The sequence below is a fragment of the Staurois parvus genome, unplaced genomic scaffold (assembly GCF_062004578.1).
Source record: "Staurois parvus isolate SC_StPar_1 unplaced genomic scaffold, SC_StPar_1.0 ptg000403l, whole genome shotgun sequence".
NCBI classification, from domain to species: domain Eukaryota; kingdom Metazoa; phylum Chordata; class Amphibia; order Anura; family Ranidae; genus Staurois; species Staurois parvus.
In genome coordinates this window covers 504,894-527,958 of record NW_028318199.1, presented here as the reverse complement: position 1 = coordinate 527,958, position 23,065 = coordinate 504,894, and the positions used below count along the sequence as shown (strand labels likewise).

The 23,065-nt window shown below is 46.0% G+C and overlaps 1 protein-coding gene across 1 annotated transcript in view; it reads left to right on the top strand.

Moving 5' to 3' along the window:
* The window catches only part of LOC149455100 (electrogenic sodium bicarbonate cotransporter 1-like), a 619,577-nt gene that overhangs the window by 222,828 nt on the left and 373,684 nt on the right, over window positions 1-23,065 (top strand). Inside the window, exon 9 of the mRNA XM_089686634.1 lies at window positions 4,988-5,104. Coding sequence (XP_089542760.1) covers window positions 4,988-5,104 — 117 coding nt within the window. The remainder of the gene's footprint in view (window positions 1-4,987; window positions 5,105-23,065) is intronic.

The following is a 23,065-nucleotide window of genomic DNA, read 5'->3' as shown; positions in this document are numbered from 1 at the left end:
AAAAGCGCGGGGTCCCCCCTCCCATCTGTACCAAGCCCTTCGGATCTGGTATGGATATTAAGGGGGAACTCCACGCTGAAATAAAAAAAAAAAAAAAAAAAAAAGCTTGGGGATCCCCCCAAAATCCATACCAGACCCTTATCCAAGCATGCAGCCCGGCAGGTCAGGAAAGGGGGGGGCATGTGACGAGTGAGCGCCCCCCCTCCTGAACCATACCAGGCCACATGCCCTCAACATGGGGGGGTGCTTTGGGGCAGGGGGGCTCCCCCCAAAGCACCCCCCCATGTTGAGGGCATGTGGCCTGGTATGGTTCAGAAGGGGGGCGCTCGCTCGCCCCCCCCCCCCTTTCCTGACCTCCCGGGCTGCATGCTCGGATAAGGGTCTGGTATGGATATTGAAGGGGTCCCCATGCTGGTTTTTTTTTTTTAATTTTGGCGTGGAGTTCCCCCTTAATATCTATACCAGACCTGAAGGGCTTGGTATGGATGAGAGGGGGGACCCACGCTGTTTTTTTTTCTTTTTTTTATTGCGGACCTTTATTTTTACATTCAGCTGTCAAAATAAATATTATCTAGACCTTCGAAATAAGTAAAATCATTACAGAAATAATTATAAAGGATAAGAAACAAAAATAGAATCACTAGAACTAAGGAAATCAAATTAGAATACATAAAGATATGCTTAGTGCTGTTTATTAAACACAGTAGACGTGACCGAGTGTCAGCTGTCAGAGGAATCCACACTGAGATTTACTATTGAGCAGTGGCTAAAAAAGCAAGCGCCTGCAGAGGACGTCTAAAATGTGTTCTGCACATGCTCAGTTATATCGGCCAAAGACACTGCACGGGCGTCTAGATATTTACTGTGTCGATTTCCTTTAAAAAAACTATTTTTAATTTTTTTTGAAATGGCAGATATTGTTTAAAGTGAAGTCCTGATATTTGGCAAAGCAAATTTCTAAGTGAACATGTCTCTGCAGTGATTTTTCATGGTGTTAGACGTGCTTCTTAGCAAGTCTGCTATGTGAGTCTTGTTCGTAAATTCGATTGGGCGTCTACTTATGGGCGCTGCTCAATAGTAAATCTCGTTGCGGGGTAAAAGTAGACGGTCGCTCATAAAAATTGGACGTTCGCCCACAAATATGCGCCCACGCCCAATAGTAAATCAGGGCCCAAGTGTCAGCATGCCGTATAAAACAACCCCCGACTTTTGAGATGATTTTTATGGGGAAAAAAGTCGTCTAATACGCCGGAAAATACGGTGTGTGTATATATATATATATATATATATATATATATATATATATATACACACACACACACACACACATATATATATATACACACACACATTTATACACACACACACACACACACACACACACACACACATTTATACACACATATACACACACACACACACACATATATATACAACCTGTTCCAAATTAATATGCAAATGATATTTTTCTCATTTACCTAAATAATAGATGTAAATAACAGTCAGCATAATTCTCATCATGTTATCAAGTATTAAGAGTACAATTCAAATTTTATTGAACAATCCTCCTAATGTTAACAGTATTTTTTTTAAACATAAAAAACTTACAATGCACTGTTCCAAATTATTACCCACAGTAAGTTTCAAAATACTTTATAGGTTGTAAAGAACTGAAAATTGTCATTTGTTGTGTTTGCAGCATATTTACTGAAATCAAAAGCTATTTCAATCAAACTTTTAACAACATTTTAATTTTTTAAACAATTTAACAGGTCACGTTACATTTTAACATAGGACCCCTTATTTGATAGCAGCTTCACAAGTCTTGCATCCATTGAACTTGTGAGTTTTTGGACAGTTTCTGCTTGAATTTGTTTGCAAGATGTCAGAATAGCCTCCCAGAGCTGCTGTTTGGATGTAAACTGCCTCCCACCCTCATAGATCTTGAGGATGTTCCAAAGGTTCTCAATAGGATGAGGTCAGGGGAGGATGGAGGCCACACCATGACTTTCTCTCCTTTTATCCCCATAGCAGCCATTGATGCAGAGGTATTCTTTGCAGCATGAGATGGTGCATTGTCATGCATGAAGATGATTTTATTGCGGAAAGCATAGTTCTTCCTTCTGTACCAGGGAAGAAAGTGGTCAGTCATAAACTCCACATACTTCGCAGAGGTAATCTTTACAACTTCAGGGACCCTAAGGGGGCCGACCAGCTCTGTTCCCATGATTCTGGCCCAAAACATGACTCCACCACTGCCTTGCTGACGTCGCAGCCTTGTTGGAACAGGGTGGCTGTCCACCAACCATCCACTACTCCATCCATCTGGACCATCCAGGGTTGCACGACACTCATCAGTGAACAGGACTGTTTGAAAATTAGTCTTCATGTATTTTTCTGCCCAATGTAGCCGTTTCTGCTTGTGAGCATTGGTTAGTGGTGGCCGAATGGAAGGTTTATGCACAGTTGCAGGACTCTACACCTTGATGTCCGTGGGACTCCAGAGGCACCAGCAGCTTCAAATATCTGTTTGCTGCTATGTAATGGTATTTTAGCAGCTGCTCTCTTGATCCGATGCACGGATCTGGCAGAAATCTTCCTCAATGTGCCTTTATCTGCACGAACCCGTCTGTGCAAAGAGAAGCCCTCCTGACTCGTCTGCCGGGGTGGAGCCCTCCTGACTCCTGTCTGCCGGGGTGGAGCCCATATTCATGGCCTGGCCTCCACAAAAAGGCCTGCACACACCTGTGCAATCATCGTGCTGGCTGCTCTCAAAATATGGGCCCAGGATTGGAGATTTCATCCCTCCCAAATCTCTTAGAAATCTCCAGGCTACAGGTCCCAAAATAGACTTTACAAACCAAAGAGGAAATGGCAGAAAGTTTGAGAGGAGTGTGGTTGTTCATAGCGATGGCTGCAATGTAAAGTCTACGGTGAGAGGTGCTGAGTTCTGGGCTCCAGGAAAATGGCTGCCGTTTTCATTTGGGTCCTCAAGAAAATGGAGGCTCTGTGCCTTCCATCCCCCATTTCCAGTATTTTACCTAGTTACCGTGTTAATACAGTGGCTTATTTTTATCCATATTGTGTCCCTTGATACACTATTATCATACTACTCTCTGTTGTATCCTATACATAATTGTTCATACATTGATCTGACAGATGCGCTCTCCCTGCTGTGTCTTTGCTGTGTCCTCGTTTTGCCTTGCTTGCAGTAGGTCTTTAATATGGCCATCTTTGTACACACTGCGCATGCGTGGCTACGCCAATATGGCACATTTTTGTTATACCGCGCATGCGTGGCTACGCCAATATGGCGTTGTTCCGTTACACCGCGCGCAAGCAGCTCCCTATTTAAGGAAAGTCCTGGCTTGTGCACGCTCCCTTTGAAAACGTGCAAGTGCAGGAAATGCGTTAAGTAGGAGCCTAAGCCAGTGACGTCACGCCGCACGAGCCACGAGGAGGGCCAGCGGCCATCTTTACACCTGTTTCTTTCCACTACTTCCTACATTGCTTTTGGCCAGATGTGAGTGTATATTTTATTGTCACATTAAAACATACTACACTATCCTAGCACTATCTCTCTGGCTCATTACTCTATGAGCAATTTTAAGGTGGGATCCTGTTAGTGTACATCTATGGTCTCTATTTACTTGGATTGGAACATATCCTGGAGTTTTGGAGAGTGGTATTCGGATGATCAACTGAGGTGCGGAGGTATACCAGAGGATCCCCGAGTTCACCCCCAGGATGAGGATGACCAGGAGTGGTCTATGTACTCAATTGTGCATATAACTGCGGTATCTGGTTAGTGCAATACTTGCTCATATTTCACATCCACTGGAAGCACGGAAGTTCACCTTTGTGTATTTTAACTATTATGATGTCACTATCGCACTTTATGCGTAATTTTTAGACGCTATTGACACTGCTATCCTAGCGCTCCACAGCGCATTGTCTACGCTCTTGCACGTTCCACGTTGATACTAATTTGATTACATCCTGCCTCGAATTATTCCATCTGTGTTTCATCGCAGTTGTGCGATACATTGTATATATACAGTACACATTATTATTGGCTGCTTCGGTTTCACCTTATTTAGACGCAAATCTTTGTATCTTCTCAGCACTTTATTGAGCTATTTTTTCATGATTACTATTTTTATAGATATTGATTATTTATTTTATGTCTTACTGATCACGTCCTTTATGACCTTTTTTAGCGCTGCATTTTCCTGTTTATATATATGTTCACAAGGGTTGGAGGTTGACCTTTAATGCCAGCAGCTTTGATCCATTTTACCCAGTGCTCATATTTATACATACAAATAGGGTACTAGATAGGAGCTGTAACTGAGGGGGTGAGGTGGCAGGGAGGCACTTTGACCAGCCAAGTGAGGTGGAAAGATAGGCACTGGGACACTGGGGGCCTGGGGATGCGCGATTAAGAGGCATTTTAGCTGCAGGAGGTGAGGGGTAGAAGGGGGGCAACAAAATCGGGGGGAGTGGGGTTGGAGAGGGGCATTGTGACCATGTTGATGGGGGGGGGGGGGGGAGGGCACAGTGACCATGAGGGTTGAGGTTGTGGAAGGGCACCAAGGCTAGGGGAATTTGAGTGTGGTAGAGAAGGGGTGAGCTGCATGGAACTGTGTGCAGAAGGGAAGTGGGAAGCTGTCTACGAAGGGAAGAGGTGACATGAGGATATACGCAGAGTTAAAATTTGTGAGTCAGGTATATATGCGATTGTTTGGAATTTTAAACCAATCACATTACTTTGGATTCTCTTTTTTATTACTATAGGAAAGGGTAGTTTAAGATAGGATAAATATCAAAATATTTTTTTCTATGGCACCTCATAGGTTTTTAATGTGTCTGTGAATTACTGTGTCTTCCGTTTCCATATGTGCAACTAGGGTAGATCTCCGTTAACCATCTTTCTTTATATGTCTGAATTTTTTAGTACTTACAGAGGTTGTTTTTTTTAACTTAGGAAATTGATGCTGCACAGGGAAGCCAAAAATCACTGCAACGCAAGATCATGCCAGGAAGAGGAGAGGCTAGCATATGGTCATCCTCGTGTCAGTGAAGAACTCCAAAAGACAACCAAGTATGTTTAATTTTAGGTCCTTGATAAAAATCTAAAAAGTTACTATTTTACCCGATTCTATAGCTTATAGGATTCCCATTAAATATTAAGTACACTGTTCTGTGTTTACTGGCTGTCTACTTAAGTGGGTCAGGTGTATATTAAAGGATGCACTTTTACTTTTCACTTATCCTGATCAGAGACAGAGGTACTGTAGGTGGACAATATGAACTTCTAGAGGACTCTATTGCTCAGGCACAGCAAGGGAACAGAGTGTAGGGATATTGTTATATATATATATATATATATATATATATATATATATATATATGTGTGTGTATATACAGTATGTGGTGTATTCTCACATTCTTGGATAGGCCAGCATAGGACTGAGCTTTTTTTTCACATCAAAAGAACTCTTTGCTATGTTAATTTTATGCATTATCACCTTGGCACTCAGGGGCCAACTTGTTACATTTCAAAGGAGGTAATTTGCAAACTTGCAAGGGTGATAAAATGCAGATAGCTCAGTCTGACTTGAAAGGACTACTATCTACTATCCAATAACATGAAAAGGGGTATTAAGTATGGTAAATAGCATTCTTCAAAGGGTACATTGTTTACATGTTTAAGGATGATAAAGAATGTGATTTGACCATCAAGAAGTATTTATTGAGGGGGTATTATATGGTGAAAGGATGACTTGATTACACACTATAGTGACCTTAATTGTTATCTATAGTAATGGCAAGTGAAGTATTTTTGTGTAAGATCAAGAGTGTTTTGTCAGCCAATCAGAAACCCCTCCAGTAAACTGTATTTCAAGGGAAGTTATTTTGGCTGGGAGAGGAGCTTCTTCTTTTCATTAATTTGAAAGCACAAGTATAGATCATAACTCACATTAATGTATACATGGAAGCTACCTAGGTGCATATTATAGAATGGACATATGCTGGACGGTGTAGTATCTCCATGCTTGATATGAAGTATCTTAAATGGAACTCTCTGGACTGTTGTTCATTGTAATATTTACAAGTATTCAGCTATAGTTCTGTCATCTGTTGCAAATATCTGTATTCAAATAAATGCATCTCTTTGGAAAAGAACTGTTAGACTAGTTGCTGCGGGAAAAGTACATTTATATAGTTGCTGCGGGAAAAGTACATTTATATAATATATACACATCATCATTTGCCATCCTCTTTAATAATATAAAACAGCACAAAGGACTTGCCTTGTGGGATGTAAAAAATACCTGTTTGCTGTGGCCATCAAATTAAGTAAGTAAGGTACGTTTGTGTAGTACCCTCATAGATAGGTTGCTAGTTGATAGGAAAATTAAATTTTTGGCTGGGTGGTAGTCATCCCAGTTTTGATTTGTATAGTTGCACTTGATTTCTCCCTAAACTTAGTAGGATTGTAATCTCTCACTGTTGCCAGTAGGTCTCACTGACAACACTGGCTATAGTATATGGTTTCCTGCCAGGAGCTATGAATATTCACATTTCCCTCAGCCATCCCAGTAGGAGATTCAAGCCACTGGAGCATAATGTGGGATGGTATAACTATTTGGGGAGACCATGTGTCTCTTGCCTAGGGTTGCCACCTCATCCCTTTAAAACCGAACACATATTTAATACACAGGTTCTGAGGCTAAATTAATGTAGATATGGCAGTGAGTTTAATTATCACCTTAATCAGCCACAGAATTGGTGTAATTAATATGTGTTCAATCTTAAAGGGATGAGGTGGCAACCCTACTCTTGCCTCAGGTTGAGGCCTGAGAAATTGCTGCTGGACTGTGTATACTGCTAGGCAAAAGCTTGTTTGGGGCCTAGCATGTGTGGTACAGCTGTCATCTCTGAAGGCCTTGCTGCTGCTCTACATTGATGCTTATCAGGGTCTCAGCTGTGGTATATCTACATTGAAGTGGCATCAGGGTCCCAGCAGTGCAGGGGCACAGGAGGAGCAGTGTCAGGATGGAGAGTGGGGGTCCTCTAAATATGTCATATTTACTGGCCCCTTCCTTTCCTGAACACAGTAAGTGATTGGTACTGATCGCTCCCATTTTCATTCATAACTGAAGCATAGTAAACCGTATTTTCTATTCTTCAGTTAGTGAATGAACAGGGGGCCTCTGTACAGAGTGCTCCGTGCTCATTCATTCTCCAGTGCAGCTGAGGCTGCACGGAAAGGGATTGTTTAATCTATGTCCTCAGTCCCATTCTCTGTCTCCAAAGCAAGACTTCCGGAGTCTGTTTAGATCCCTGATTTTTAACAAAAGCCCACCCCCTCACCCCCAAAAGGTTTATTCTAAAATGTACAAAAAAATTAACAAAATAACTAAAAAATAATAATTGAGTACTTTGCTTTCTCCATGATCCTTCAGAGAGCATTTGACAGGCAGTGAGGAGGCATTGTATCGCCTCCTCAATACCTGCTTAAACCCCTTCAATCTTGAACTAGTGTGTTGAAACCACATGCATTGCACATGGTTGTGGGGCACTTGCAGAGCAGCACCATTCACTTAAATGAGTTGTCTTCGACAGGGGGTATACTCCTGCTATGACCACGAAGCAAAAGCATTGCAGCCACAGCATGTGTACACCCCCAGCTGCTGCCTCTGCATTTAAAGGGGGTAGCAGTTGGGGGGCTGTAAAGCAGCAGCTCAACCATGGGGTTTTACCAACCCCCAACCTATCCTAAGGGCTCATTTACACAGCTACTCTGGCCATATGAATGAGTGGTTTGTTCATGTGGCTGGAGCTGCCAGGGGTCCTCAAACTACGGCCCGCTGGGCCGGTCTGAAGAAAAGAAAAAATGGCACTAGCAAATAGCTAGGCTGCTTGCTGGGTCCTCAGCCGTGAGGTCCCAGCAAGCAGCAGCCTGGATAAGAATCACCCCATGACTTCAGGCTGATTTCTCTGCAGCCAGGGGAGCAACAGGAGAGGAGGAGGAGAGAACACCAAGCACCAGGTACAGTGCATTACAGTGTACAGTGCATTTTGGTGTCCAGTGCATTACAGTGTACAGTGCATTTTGGTGTCCAGTGTGTTACAGTGTACAGTGTATTTTGCTGTCAAGTGCGTTACAGTGTACTGCGGTGTCCAGTGCGTTACAGAGTACAGTGCATTTTGGTGTCCAGTGCGTTACAGTGTACAGGGCATTGCAATGTCAAATGCGTTACAGTGTACAGGGCATTGCAATGTCAAATGTGTTACAGAGTACAGTGCATTTTAGTGTCCAGTGCATTACAGTGTACAGTGCATTGCAATGTCCAATACCTTACAGTGTACAGTACATTCTGGTGTCCAATACGTTACAGTGTACAGTACATTCAGGTGTCCAGTGCGTTACAGTGTACAGTACATTTTGGTGTCAAGTGCGTTACAGTGTACATTGCAGTGTCCAATGTGTTACAGTGCATTTTGGTGTCCAGTGCGTTACAGTGTATTGTGGTGTCTAGTGCATTACAGTGTACAGTGCATTGTGACATCAAGTGCGTTACAGTGTCCAGTGCATTTTGGTGTCCAGTGGGTTACAGTGTACAGTGCATTTTGGTGTCCAGTGCATTAGTGTACAGTACATTGCGATGTCAAGTGCATTAGAGAACAGTGCCTTTTGGTGTCCAGTGCATTACCGTGTACAGTGCATTTTTCTGTCAAGTGCGTTACAGAGTACAGTGCTTTTTAGTGTCCAGTGTGTTAGTGTACAGTGCATTGTAATGTCAAATACTTTACAGTGTACTTTGCTGTCAAGTGCGTTACAGTGTACAGTGCATTGCAATGTCAAATGCGCTACAATGTAAAGTGCATTTCGATGTCCAGTGCATCGTACACCATAGTGTACCGTACATTTTGGTGTCAAGTGTGTTACATTGTACAGTGCATTGCGGTGTCCAGTGCGTTACAGCGTATAGTGCATTGCGGTGCCCAGTGCATTACAATGTACAGTGCATTGTGGCGTCAAGTGCGTTACAGTGTACAGTGCATTTTGGTATCCAGTGCATTACAGTGTACAGTGCATTACATTGTACAATGCATTTTTCTGTCAAGTGCATTACAGAGTACAGTGCATTTTAGCGTCCAGTGCGTTACAGTGTACAGTGCATTTTAAATATTGAGAAAAAAAAAATTAATATATATATAAATGAGTTTTTACAAATAAACGTGTCGTACGGTATCACATGATCGTTTGCTTTGTTTTTTTTTTTCTTTTCTGAGCCTGTGTACGAAGTTCTTGGAATTCAGTCTGGAAGTTCTCGCTGCTGAGTTTATAGATCTGCAGAGCATTGCTCCCAGAGAGAATAAATAAGTGTCTGAATATCTGAGTCTCCTTGACTTGCAATATACTACATTAACAAGCAGAGAGGAATAATTTGAAAAGCTGGTCACCATTGAGTCTGCCTGTGGAGTATTGCTCCCAGAGCAAACAAGTGCAATTGGTGGTTTATAATTTAACTGGCAATTTGCTCTGGTGAGTTTATCCATTTCTGTTGGTGGTGGATTTGCACAAATCTGTTCTTATGGTGATGGAAAGAAAAAATTCTTAAAGATTTTTTTTGGTAATTTAAATTAATTTTTTCACTGTTATTTATCACTGTTTGATTTGGTTATTTAATGTGATAGCGCTACCTTTGTTTTATGATTTTAAATATTGTATTGTTTTTTTCCTGATTTGTTGCACTACAAATATGATATGTGCAGTGTTCATAGGAATTTGTTCATATTTTTTTCAAACTATAGTACGGCCCCCCAGCAGTCAGTGAACTGGGCCCCTGTTTAAAAAGTTTGAGGACCCCTGATCGAAGGGGAAACAGCGGCTGTATGGACACAGCTTCAGTTCTTAATTTTAGAGGCAGGCTTGGAGGAGTGGCCTGAATGCACACTGTCTGTTTTCAGGGCTGTACACCTGCACCCACACACCTGTCAAATTAGGATTTGATGCTGTGCTTGTACAGCTGCTGTGTCCTTGTAGCATAATATAGGCTGCCTGCAAACAGCACCAGCCACATACAAAAACTGCCGATTCAAACTTTGCAGGCCACAGTGCCCATGTGAATGAGCCCCAATACTTCATCCATACACAGAGCTTTATTAACTCAATACAGTTTTGTCTTTTAGGTTTAGCAGGTATTTTATAAGTTAGGCTGTATTAGTGTCTGCTAATGATTTTAGTGCATCTTTCGCAAAAATTAATATTTTCTGGGGGGAGGGGGCCTTGTGATTTCTTACAGCAGCCCTGGTCACACTTATAGATGAAGTAAAGAGCAAAACAACTTTACCAGTAGAAGCTATAGAAAACTACTAGCTGGAGTTTTACAGTTCCTGACAGAATTATAGCATAATCAATGCATTCAGAACTTTAACGGTTAAAGAATATGTCAACCCAAAATTTCATATTCCTAATGTGTGCCTGCTATACCATGTACTTATATGAAAAAGTATCTTGTTTTCTTTGTATTACTTCCTTTGTGTAAAATACCTGGTGTTTCTGCCACTCCCTCTGCTCTCCTATTAAAAACTTGTGATGGCAGCAGAAATCACACCAATGCCAAGTAATGTGAACTGTATATTGCAGAAAGCTCCAACAAGGCACAACCGTCTGGATCCACTTACAGAACCTTTAGCAGCGGTACTTTAGCTTGAATTGATGCCAACAGCTTCTGCAATAAGGAATGTGGCCTGGCTGTTGACCCAACTGGAAAGCTTCCTAAAGTGGAGGATAGTGTGGATAAGCTTGTTGCATCTCAGACTATTTAGATAAATTAGCTGGAGCCAGATTCTCTATATATTGTTTCTCTGATAAAGCTACCTCTTCCATACCCAGTCTTTAGTGGACTTCTTAATCTTAGAAATTTGCTTAACCACCTAAAGACCACCTGCCCGCAATGTACTGAGGACGAGCAGCAGCTATAGGCAGAGCAATGTGTCAGTATGTCGCTCTGGCTGTACTAACATAGGAACGATTGACACAGCGGAATGGATCCCGGTAAACTGGGCCCAGTGGTCATGTGATCGCTATATCAGTAAAGCTGTTATGAAACATTCAACAGCTTTGCTTCCCTTCCTTAGTGAGCTGTGATTGGCCCACATCTCTCACATAGTACATGGGCCAATAACAGCACCCTGTACCATGTGATCAGCTGTAGCCAATCACATATCACTAGTATTTTGAACTGTCATGAACTTAACCCATTCATGACAGTTCAAAGCAAGCATTACATTTTATATACACACGTTAGATTAGCACATTTAACACTTTGCTCGCTCTTATTAACCCTTTGATCACCCCGTCAGCCAGCTGGTGACATTATTGCAGTGTCAGGATAAACAATTTTTCATTGCTCACTGTATTACTGCCACTAGAGACATCAGATAGCATTAGGTTCAGTTAGCACCCCTCCCAGCCAGGGTCAGCTAGCTTTAGCTTGCCTGCACACCATTACGCTTATGCTATAGATTGCTGATCACCCCCATTACTAGTATTGTGTTTGTACAAATCACTATACTGATCACGAACAGAACTATACTAGTGCCTCTTTAGTATAGTGTCCCCAAAAATGAAGCCCCATTCGCTGCCAGCACTAGCGTTTAGCCCCTCCGCTGTTTTTCATGGAAGATTTGTATCAATTGATTGTGGGCCAAAGCAATTTTTATGCACAACAATATATCTCCACCCACCCAAATTCAGCTCTTGCCAGACAATTCGCATGGAAACCGGTCATGTTTTCAGAATTCAAAACTTTTTTGGGGGCTAAACCTTCAATGTGGGCATTATAAAAAAGAAGGAATTGCAGTCATATTGGTCCACAGACCAGAGTCATCACATGCCCATGTTCTCTGCTGTTACATATATGCCCAACAAGGACCAGCAACTGGTACATCGCTGGACTTTGAGTGGTTATACCAGGTGCATACAGGCATCGTTCTCGTATCTCTTTTTTAAGCTAGTGGTCAGCTTTCATGTAAAAGCAATCCTAGTAGCCAATTAGCCGCTGGATCATTTTTGCAAGCAGCGGGAAGGGATGTCTCCCCCCCCCCCCCACTGGCTTCCAGTTCCACTGGCAGACCATAGAGCTGATCAGAGACAGAATGGCTCCAAGCATCTCTATGGTCTAAGAAACCGGAAGCTACGAGCATTTCAGAATTTCCGTTTCGCCGGATATTACAGTGCCATTTTTAAATTGGGAGAGCATCTGATCACACCAATCTTGCTGTGATCAGATGCTTTAAGGGCAGAGGAGTGATCTAGAGTATAATAGACCCAAGATTTTTCAGAAAAGAGTACCTCTCGTTCCCTATTGCTATATTTACATTCCCTGTGATACCAATAAAAGTGATAAAAAAAAAAAAAAAAGGGAATGAGAAGAAATGTAAAAAAAAATGAAAAATATAGAAATTCAAAAAAAAAAAAATCATGACCCCCCCCCCACCCTTCCTGTGCTCACGCTCAAAGGTAAACACAGGCATTGGTCCCGTGTCAGTATGTAAACAGAGATTGCATAATGTATGTGCAATAATTGCATAATGCACTTCAGCTCGAGGGCAGTAATTCGAGCATTGGACCTCCTGTTTAAATATAAAGTGGTGACCTGTAAAGGATTTTAAAGTGCCATCTATCGATATTAAAAATGTACGTAGTTTGTCGCCATTGCACAGGCATGCACAATTTTAAAGCATGTCATGTTTGGTATCTATTTACTCAGTGTAACACCATCTTTTATATTTTATCAAATAACTGGGCAACATTTTGCATTTTTGTGCATTAAGATTCAAAAAAAGTGCATTTATTCCCCAAAAATGAGCCTTTGAAAAATCACTGTGCAAATACTGTGTGGCATAAAAAAGTTCAACACCCACCATTTTATTCTCAAGGGCCATTGCTTTAAAAAAAATATATAATGTTTGGGAATTTAAAGTACTTTTCTAGCAAGAAAATGGTTTTTCATGTAAAGAAAAAGTGTCAGAAAAGGCTAGTTCTTCAAGTGGTTAGAAGAGTGGGTGATATGTGGTAGAAGCTTCTAATATTGGTTCTGAAATGACAGGATAGTAGAAGCCCCCCCCCACAAATGAGCCTGTTTTGGAAAGTAGACACTCAAAAGGTATTTGCTAATGGGTATGGTGAGTATTTTGCAGATCTCATTTCATGCCACAAGTTTTTGGAAAATTAAAATTAAGAAAGAAAACAAAAATTTTCTTTTCTTTTTTTTTGTTTTTCAAAACCCTGTGCCAAAAATGATATCTGAAAAAATAATCACCACGCCTCTTATCAAATTCCTTGGGTTGTCTACTTTCCAAAAAGGGGTAATTTGGGAGGGGGGGGGTTGTACTGTCCTGGCAGTTAGGGCCTCCGACACTGTGAAAGGTGTGAGGAAGTGGCATGACGAAATATGCCCTGGAAGTAGTCATTGGATTTTGGGTGCCTGTATGTAGGTAGGCTGCTAAAAAATCTTTTGCATATGGTATTCCCATACTCGAGAGAAGTAGCAGAATGTGTTTCGGGGTGTTATTTGACATATAGCCATGGCATACGTGAGCAATATATCATTTAAGTGCCAACTTTGTGTTTTAAAAATTGTAATTTTCCAAAAATATGTGGCACAAAAATAAAATCTTTATATCACAAAAAATAAAAAACCCAGTTGTGATCAAATACAACCAAAAGAAAGCTCTATTTGTGTGAAAAAAGGACATACATTTCGTATGGGTACAGCATTGCATGACCGCTCATTTACCAGTTGAAATAGCACAGTGCTGAATAGCAAAAAATGGCCTGATCAGGAAGGGGTGTAAATCTTCCAGAGGGCAAGTAGTTAAAGTATAACTAAAGGCAAAATTTTGGATGGAGTAGAGAGGGATTAGAACCCCTGTCAGTTTTAATTGCTGTCTGTGTTCCTGCTAAGGAGATGCATCCCTTTATTTGTCCTGTTTACCATTATCACTGAAAGTAAAAGAAAATCCCAAATTTTGGATTGTCCCCAGAAAAGTAAGAGGGGAAATCTTCCAATGGCGATACTTTATTTGGTGACCTGAGGGTCCCAAAAGAATTGCCTTAATTTGTAGGGACTTCCTCTCACTTCCTGTTTTGATTATAGGACAGGAAGTGAATGGAAATCTCCACAATGGGACACAGCTGGCAAAAAAAACAATTATCTATCAGGGGTTATAACCCTTCCTTACTCTATCCAAAATGGAAAAAGAACATTTTGCCTATAGTTCTACTTTAATAAAATTTGTTTAAGTGAAATCAGCTCTAACCAGAAAGGGTTCACCTTCCACTCCCCCTATGCTGAAATCTCCCCCCCCCCTCCCCCCGAGACCCAGCGATATAAGAAGGAGAGAATGATCCGATAAACCTCTAGAGATATACCTGGTAACTAGTGGGAAAAAATAATCATTGCTCAGTGCTAAATCAATCCTTGAAAGTGTCGAGTGAGTACGAGAGTAACATAAATGTCATACTGAGGGATTCAATTTGTTTGTTAATGATATACCCACTATTGCTCTGTTTGACACTGGCTCTCAGTTGACTATTATCTACAGGCCCTTCTATCAGCAACACTTAAGCCACCTCCCTTTGAAACCTATGGACACTATGCCTGTTTATGGTGTGGGAGAAAATCCTGTTTTTATGGATGGTTGTCTAGTTGATGCCTGGTGTGACAGCTGATGGAGATCCCCCACTTAACGCCATTGCCTATGTGAGCCCTCCACCCGGGGGTAGCGAGTATGCTCCTATGATTGTGGGTTCTAATGCTGAAGCCGTTGAGGCTGCTTTTATAAGGCTTCTTCAGCCACAACAGGGTACTCCTTTATCTTCACTGCCTGTTGCTCCAGAACTTCAAAATATCTGCCAAACATTTGCTCCTGATCTTCCTGGAAGATGTGTGGGGAATCCATGGCATCCCATAGAGCTTCCAGCTGGGGGAGTGAGTGTTGATGTGGAAATTTCACCGGGTGCAAATGGTAGCTTTTTCCTGCTAGAGACTGATCCGAAAGAGGCTGCAAAAAATGGCAGGGAGATAGTTCCAGAAAGGAAAGACTATAGTTTAAAATGTCCAAGAATGGATGTTGTTACTGTTCGGAATGTTACCACATACCCAGTTATAATACCAGCCTGGCAGGAGGTAGCCTATTGTTACCCAGTGGACACCATTAGCTCTTACCCTGCCAAGGTCGAGGAGAAAGAAACCAAATTAGACTTTCACCTTAATGATGCCGATAGTCCTGCAGAGCACAAACAAGCACTAAAAGAGCAGCTAATGGAATACAATGAGGTTTTCTTTACTGATGACATGGATGTCGGGTGTGCTAGAAGTATTCAACACAGTATTCGCCTAACAGATAGCACCCCCTTTAGAGAAAGATCCGTACCTCCTAAAGATCTGGATGATGTTCGAGAGTGCTTGCACAAAATGAAAGATCAAAACATCATTGTTGAGTCTAAAAGCCATATGCATCCCCAATAGTGGTGGTCAGAAAGAAAAATGGTGGAGTACGAATATGTGTGATAACAGGACTCTAAATCGACGAATGGTCCCAGATCAATACACGTTACCTCGAGGAAGCTCTTGCTGCCCTGCAAGGTAGCAAATGGTTCACAGTAATGGACTTAAGATCTGGGTATTACCAAGTACCAATGAGTGAGGAAGATCAAGAAAAGACAGCTTTTATTTGCCCCCTGGGTTTTTTCCAGTTTGCTCGAATGCCTCACGGAATTAGTGGTGCACCTGCAACCTTTCAGTGCCTAATGGATCGGACACTGGGAGACCTTTGTCCCACTGAATATATTGTCTACCTAGAGGACATAATTGTTTTTGGCTCCACTCTGGAGGAGCATGATCAGAGACTGTTTAAAGTGCTCGATTGTTTGAGGAGAGAAGGTCTGAAACTCTCCCTGGACAAATGTAAGTTTGCCCGTTCTTCAGTAAACTTTGTCGGCCACATCGTATCTGCAGAAGGGGTAGAAACTGATCCTGCTAAAGTGGAGGCTGTGGTAACCTGGCCCCATCCCACAAATCTGACAGAACTGAGGTCCTTCTTGGGGTTTTGTGGCTATTATCGTCAGCTTCATTAGATACTATTCCAAGACTGCTCGGCCTCTTAATGACTTGCTTAAAGAAACACCTGGCATTAACACAACCAGCAAAACTCCTTTCAGTGAGAGGTGGACTTCTGCTTGTGAGTTAGCTTTTCTACGGCTTAATAAAAGCCTTACAGAAGCACCAGTGTTGGCTTATGCAGACCCACAAACGCCATACGTTCTGCATGTAGATGCCACCTACGATGGGTAAGGAGGAGTCCTCCATCAGGAGTACCCAGGAGGACTAAGGGCTGTTGCTTATATCAGTCGCAGTTTAAGCCCAGCAGAAAAGAATTATCCTGTTCACAAACTGGAATTTCTTGCCCTGAAGTGGGCTGCACGATTACTTGTATGGGGCTCAGTTTGAGGTGACAACTGACAATAACCCCCTCACTTATGTTTTGACTACAGCCAAGCTGGATGCCACTGGTCATAGGTGGCTTGCTGCCTTGTCTAATTACCAATTCACTCTCAAGTACAAGCCAGGCTTATGCTCTCTCCAGGCATCATGGATTGCCAATAAACTTAGAAGAAAGTGAATGGGAGGAAGTACCTGGGCCTGCTGTGGCTGCCTACTGTGCTACAGCTGCTGTACAAGGAGATAATATTGCTTTCTCTGACTTATGAGTTATTGACTCATTGGGAGCTGGTGAAGAGTGTATCCCAAAGATGTTTTGATGCCCCTGCTCTAGGGGTACCGGAAAACATCCAGCTGCATTCTGAGAGCCAATAAACTGTCAATAAAATAATGACCCTCTATTTCTAGGATACGTCTCCCTCATTACTTGCAACACAAAAGGCATGTATGGACAGTCTTGGTTGTAAATCCATGGGCTCGTACTGTTTGTTTTTAGCATTGGTCCTAATTTTTAAGATCACAGTGTTTGTATATTTAGCAGAGAGAGTCACGTTAATACCACACAGCTTGATGGGTGTTACTACAATTCAACTGCAATACAATCTTTTTCTTTGACAGGTAGTTCATTGGATGTGTTTTCCTATTGTAGGTAGGATGTTTAATGATACAAAAAGAGGAGGAAAAAAAAAAGGGGACAAAGGGAAGCCAGGGAATCCACTGGGATTCAGAGTAAAGATGAGGTGCCTACAGAACAATCTAATGCATATAAGAAAAAAACAAAGAAAAAGAAAATAGGCTGCACACCTAAAAGGCTAACCTCAAAAGCGTATTTATTCATGGAAAAAACATACAAAGTAAAAACATTGCATCGGGGACCTGTTAGTCACCCCCAGTCATAACCCCCCCCACCCCTAATATGGGGGAGACCTCCCACAGTAGACACTCACCGATGGTACCAAGGAGTGTCCCCTGTGTGTACACAGCACCCACACCTCCCCAAATGGACCCAACCCACTTTCCCCTACACCACAACCACCCCTCAACAGTCCCCCCAACCAAACCAACAAACCCTCTCCCTCCCGCAAATGTCTCCCAAGGAACCCCAGTTCTCCTCCCACAATGACCCTCCCAAACCCACCCAGCCAACCACTTCCCTCCCAGAAAGGGAAAGAAGGGAGCCGCGGTGTAGCACTCGTCCACTATAGCACCCCTACCCCCCAGACCCCGCTAGATTATATATATATATATATATATATATATTTATATTTATATATTATCTGATATGGTCAATCCAAAGGAAAAAAAGATGATGTCCAACAGAATGTATCCATTGCAAGTCCATGAATGTGTACTGTATCGGATTTTTCACAGACAGCCTGCAATGGTTAAAACAGGCTGATGACCAGGCAAAAACTGATCACTAGCGGAGCCTCCACAGGACATGACTACTATATTGGGACTACAAGCTGTGGGTTGAAGCACAGGACCTTGGTTGTCCCATCATACAGTGAATACTGGCGACCTGGTGTTGCTCCCTAGGTCGTATCAGCTGCGCAGGCTTGCACAGGCTGGTTACACACATCGAGGTTGCTGTGGCAGGCACTCTCATTACATCTTTGACCTATTCCCACTGGCTGTATGACCACCCATGTCCTCATGTCTACATGCTGATTGGACTCCATCTTGGAGGCTTACTTCTGCTGAGCACTGTGATCAGTTTTTGCCTGGTCATCAGCCTGTTTTCACCATTGCAGGCTGTCTGTGTAAAATCTGATATAGTACACATTCATGGACTTACAGTGGATACATTCTGTTGGACATCATCAATACACTTTTTTCCTTTGGATTGGCCATACCAGGTTTATATATTTTTCTAGTGCATTAGTGATCTGATTGTTTAGGCTTGACTTTATAGGCTATAGCCCTTCATATTGTTATTTCCTTTCAGGTCTGCATTGTTTGTTATATTGTCTATGAATTTAGGCTGGCCCATTGACTGCAGTATTCTATTATCCATAGAAACTATATATTGCTCTGTTAATTAGTGCAGTGTTTCTCAACCTTTTTTCAGTCAAGGCACCCTTTAAAATTATGGACAGTCTTGAGGGCCCCCCCCCCCCCATTCTAAAATGTGAAAAACTATTCTAATAGTTTTATATAACACAGCAACATCCACAAATGTAGGACACTCAACATTACAGGTGATTTATTCTTCCAAAGCAAATATACTTTTGCACACTGGTACTGACTAGTATTCTAGTGTTTCTCTTCTCCCTCAGTTTTTATCCATCACTGAGCTAATGTGACCCCAGCACTGGAGAGGGGCAGGGGAGGGTCAAACTAGGATGCTGTTCAGGCAGCTGACATCCTCCTTATCAACTAATAATGTCATTGGTTGTCAGGATTCTGGTGGCTAGAAGGTCAAAATGGTGCACAATGAAAACCCGTGCCTTTGTGTAACTAAAAGGCAGGATTCTTCCACCCGTTGGCTTGAATTCAACTTTTGGGCAGTTTTTTTAGACATTTTGCCAAGGCATCTCTGAAGACACTTCAAGGCACCCTGGTTGAGAAAGGTGGGTGGGATATTTCATCTAACGGGGTCTGGGGGGTAGGGGGGCTATAGTGGGCGAGTGCTACACCTCATCTCCCTTCTTTCCCTTTCTGGGAGGGAAGCGGTTGGGTGGGTGGGTTTGGAAGGGTCATTGTGGAAGGAGAACTGGGGTTCCTTGGGAGGCATTCTTGGGGGGGGGGGGGTTGTTGCTTTTGTTTGGTTGATAGGACTGTTTAGGGGTGGTTATGGTGTTGGGAGAGGTGGGTTGGGTCCATTTGGGGAGGTGTGGGTGCTGTGTAGACACAGGGGACACTCTTTGGTACCATCGATGAGTGTCTACTGTGGGAGGTTTCCCCCATATTAGGGGTGGGGGGTTTTATGACTGGGGGTGACTGTCAGGGCTCCCAGGTATGACCAGAGGTGTGTGACTGATGCAGGGAAACGCAGACTTCAGATATGTTATAAACAATACAATTTATTAACACTAACAATACAAACATAAACGCAGTGCAATACTAAAACATAACACAGTGCAACCAAACCAAACCAACCACCCACAGATAACAGTATATACAAGCAAGCGTCGTCAGGCAGGCCGGGTCAATATCAATAGGGCAGGTAGGTACAGGGGGAGCAAGCAGAGAATGGTCGGGGTCACAGGCCAGGTTCAGCAGGTAGCAAGCAGCGTAGTACAGAGGGTCAAGCAGAGAGATGGTCAGGGTCACAAGCCAGGGATCAGGACAGGTAGCAGAGAATCAGACAGGAACAGAGAGCAGGAACAGGATACAAGGCCAAGAGAAACACAACACCAAGGCAGAGTCTGTGGGTCTGGCCATCCCTTAAATACCCCAGCATCATCAGTTACAGGTGTTAGCTGGCTGCAAAGTTGAGTCTCTGATTGCAGGGAACACCCGCTGGCCAGCCCTGGTACTGCAGATCAAAAGGCAGGTGAGTCCCACCATTGCTGGCCAGTCCATTCCTAACAGTACCCCCCCCTCAAGGAGCGGCCTCAGGACGCTCCAAACAGTCCTAGCTGGGCAAAATGTTCCACCGCCCGGGTCTGGCAACTGGCGGGATATCAAAGACTGGCACACCGGGCAGGACTCCGGGCAGCGGCACACCGGGCTGGACTCCGGGCAGAGGCACATCGAGCAGAGGCACACCGGGCAGAGGCACACCGGGCAGGACTCCGGGCAGAGGCACATCGGATTACCGGGCGAAGCGGCAGGCAGCGGGCCACCGGGCGGAGCGGCAGGCACCGGGCCCCCGGGCGGAGCGGCAGGCACCGGGCCCCCGGGCGGAGCGGCAGGCACCGGGCCCCCGGGCGGAGCGGCAGGCACCGGGCCCCCGGGCGGAGCGGCAGGCACCGGGCCCCCGGGCGGAGCGGCAGGCACCGGGCGGGGCGGCAGGCACCGGGCGGGGCGGCAGGCACCGGGCGGGGCGGCAGGCACCGGGCGGGGCGGCAGGCACCGGGCGGGGCGGCAGGCACCGGGCGGGGCGGCAGGCACCGGGCGGGGCGGCAGGCACCGGGCGGAGCGGCAGGCACCGGGCCCCCGGGCGGAGCGGCAGGCCCCGGGCGGAGCGGCAGGCACCGGGCCCCCGGGCGGAGCGGCAGGCACCGGGCCCCCGGGCGGAGCGACAGGCACCGGGCCCCCAGGAGGGGCGACAGGCATCGGGCCCCCAGGAGGGGCGACAGGCATCGGGCCCCCAGGAGGGGCGACAGGCATCGGGCCCCCAGGAGGGGCGACAGGCATCGTGCCCCCAGGCGGGGCGACAGGCATCGTGCCCCCAGGCGGATCGGCGGGCGCCGGACCCCCAGGCGGAGCGACAGGTCTCGGGCCCTCAGGCGGAGCGACGGGCGCCGGACCTCCAGAAGGAGCGACAGGTCTCGGGCCCTCAGGCGGAGCGGCGGGCGCCGGACCCCCCGGCGGAGCGACAGGTCTCGGGCCCTCAGGCGGAGCGGCAGGCGCCGGACCCCCAGGCGGAGCGACAGGTCTCGGGCCCTCAGGCGGAGCGACAGGTCTCGGGCCCTCAGGCGGAGCGGCAGGCGCCGGACCCCCAGGAGGAGCGACAGGTCTCGGGCCCTCAGGCGGAGCGGCGGGCGCCGGACCCCCAGGTGGAGCGACAGGTCTCGGGCCCTCAGGCGGAGCGGCGGGCGCCGGACCCCCAGGAGGAGCGACAGGTCTCGGGCCCCCAGGCGGAGCGGCGGGCACCGAGACACCAGGCACGTCAGTGGGCTCCGAGTCAACTGGTATGACCGCAGGCACTGGGTCAGACATTGGATGGTCTGGCTGGACAGCGGGCATCGGGTCACCAGGCATCAGGTCATTTGGCTCGACAGCGGGCACCGCGTCATCTGGCAAGGCAGTGGGCTCCGAGTCAACTGGTATGACCGCGGGCACTGGGTCAGACATTGGATCGTCTGACCGGACAGCGGGCATCGGGTCACCAGGCATCAGGTCATTTGGCTCGACCGCGGGCACCGCGTCATCTGGCAAGGCCGTGGGCTCCGAGTCAACTGGCATGACCGCGGGCACCGGGGCAGACATTGAATCGTCTGGCTGGACAGCGGGCATCGGGTCACCAGGCATCAGGTCATTTGGCTCGACCGCGGGCACCGCGTCATCTGGCAAGGCAGTGGGCTCCGAGTCAACTGGTATGACCGTGGGCACCGGGTCAGACATTGGATCGTCTGACTGGACAGCGGGCATCGGGTCACCAGGCATCAAGTCATTTGGCTCGACAGCGAGCACCGCGTCATCTGGCAAGGCAGTGGGCTCCGAGTCAACTGGCATGACCGCGGGCACCGGGGCAGACATTGAATCGTCTGGCTGGACAGCGGGCATCGGGTCACCAGGCATCAGGTCATTTGGCTCGACAGCGGGCACCGCGTCATCTGGCAAGGCAGTGGTCTCCGAGTCAACAGGCACGACAGTGGGCACCGGGTCATCAGGTACCGGATTGTCTGGCTCGACAGCGGGCATCGGGTCATCAGGTATGACAGCGGACACTAGGTCACCAGGCATCAGGTCATTTGGCTTGCCAGAGGGCACCGCGTCATCTGGCAAGGCAGTGGGCACCGAGTCACCAGGTACGACAGCGGGCTCTGAGTCAATTGGCACGACAGCGGGCACCGGATCAGGTACCGGATCATCTGGATCAACAGCGGGCATCGAGTCAACTGGCCTAATAGGATCGTCAGGCTGGATCAGTTCATCATGCTGGGTAGAGGCATTAGGCCGAGTAGAGGCTTCAGGCCGAGTAGAGGCATCAGGCCGAGTAGAGGCATCAGGCCGAGTAGAGGCATCAGGCCGAGTAGAGGCATCAGGCCGAGTAGAGGCATCAGGCCGAGTAGAGGCATCAGGCCGAGTAGAGGCATCAGGCCGAGTAGAGGCATCAGGCCGAGTAGAGGCATCAGGCCGAGTAGAGGCATCAGGCCGAGTAGAGGCATCAGGCCGAGTAGAGGCATCAGGCCGAGTAGAGGCATCAGGCCGAGTAGAGGCATCAGGCCGAGTAGAGGCATCAGGCCGAGTAGAGGCTTCAGGCCGAGTAGAGGCTTCAGGCCGAGTAGAGGCTTCAGGCCGAGTAGAGGCATCAGGCCGAGTACAGGCATCAGGCCGAGTACAGGCATCAGGCCGAGTACAGGCATCAGGCCGAGGAGGGGCTTCAGGCCGAGGAGGGGCTTCAGGCCGAGTAGGGGCTTCAGGCCGAGTAGGGGCATCAGGCAGAGTACGGGCATCAGGCCGAGTAGGGGCTTCAGGCCGAGGAGAGGCTTCAGGCCGAGGAGAGGCTTCAGGCCGAGGAGAGGCTTCAGGCCGAGGAGAGGCTTCAGGCCGAGGAGAGGCTTCAGGCCGAGGAGAGGCTTCAGGCCGCGTAGAGGCTTCAGGCCAAGTAGAGGCTTCAGTCTGAACCACGGAAGGCAGGCTCACCGGTTTGGATACTGGCAGGATGGTATTGGTTGGAAAGAATTTTCGCTTTTTTCTGGTTT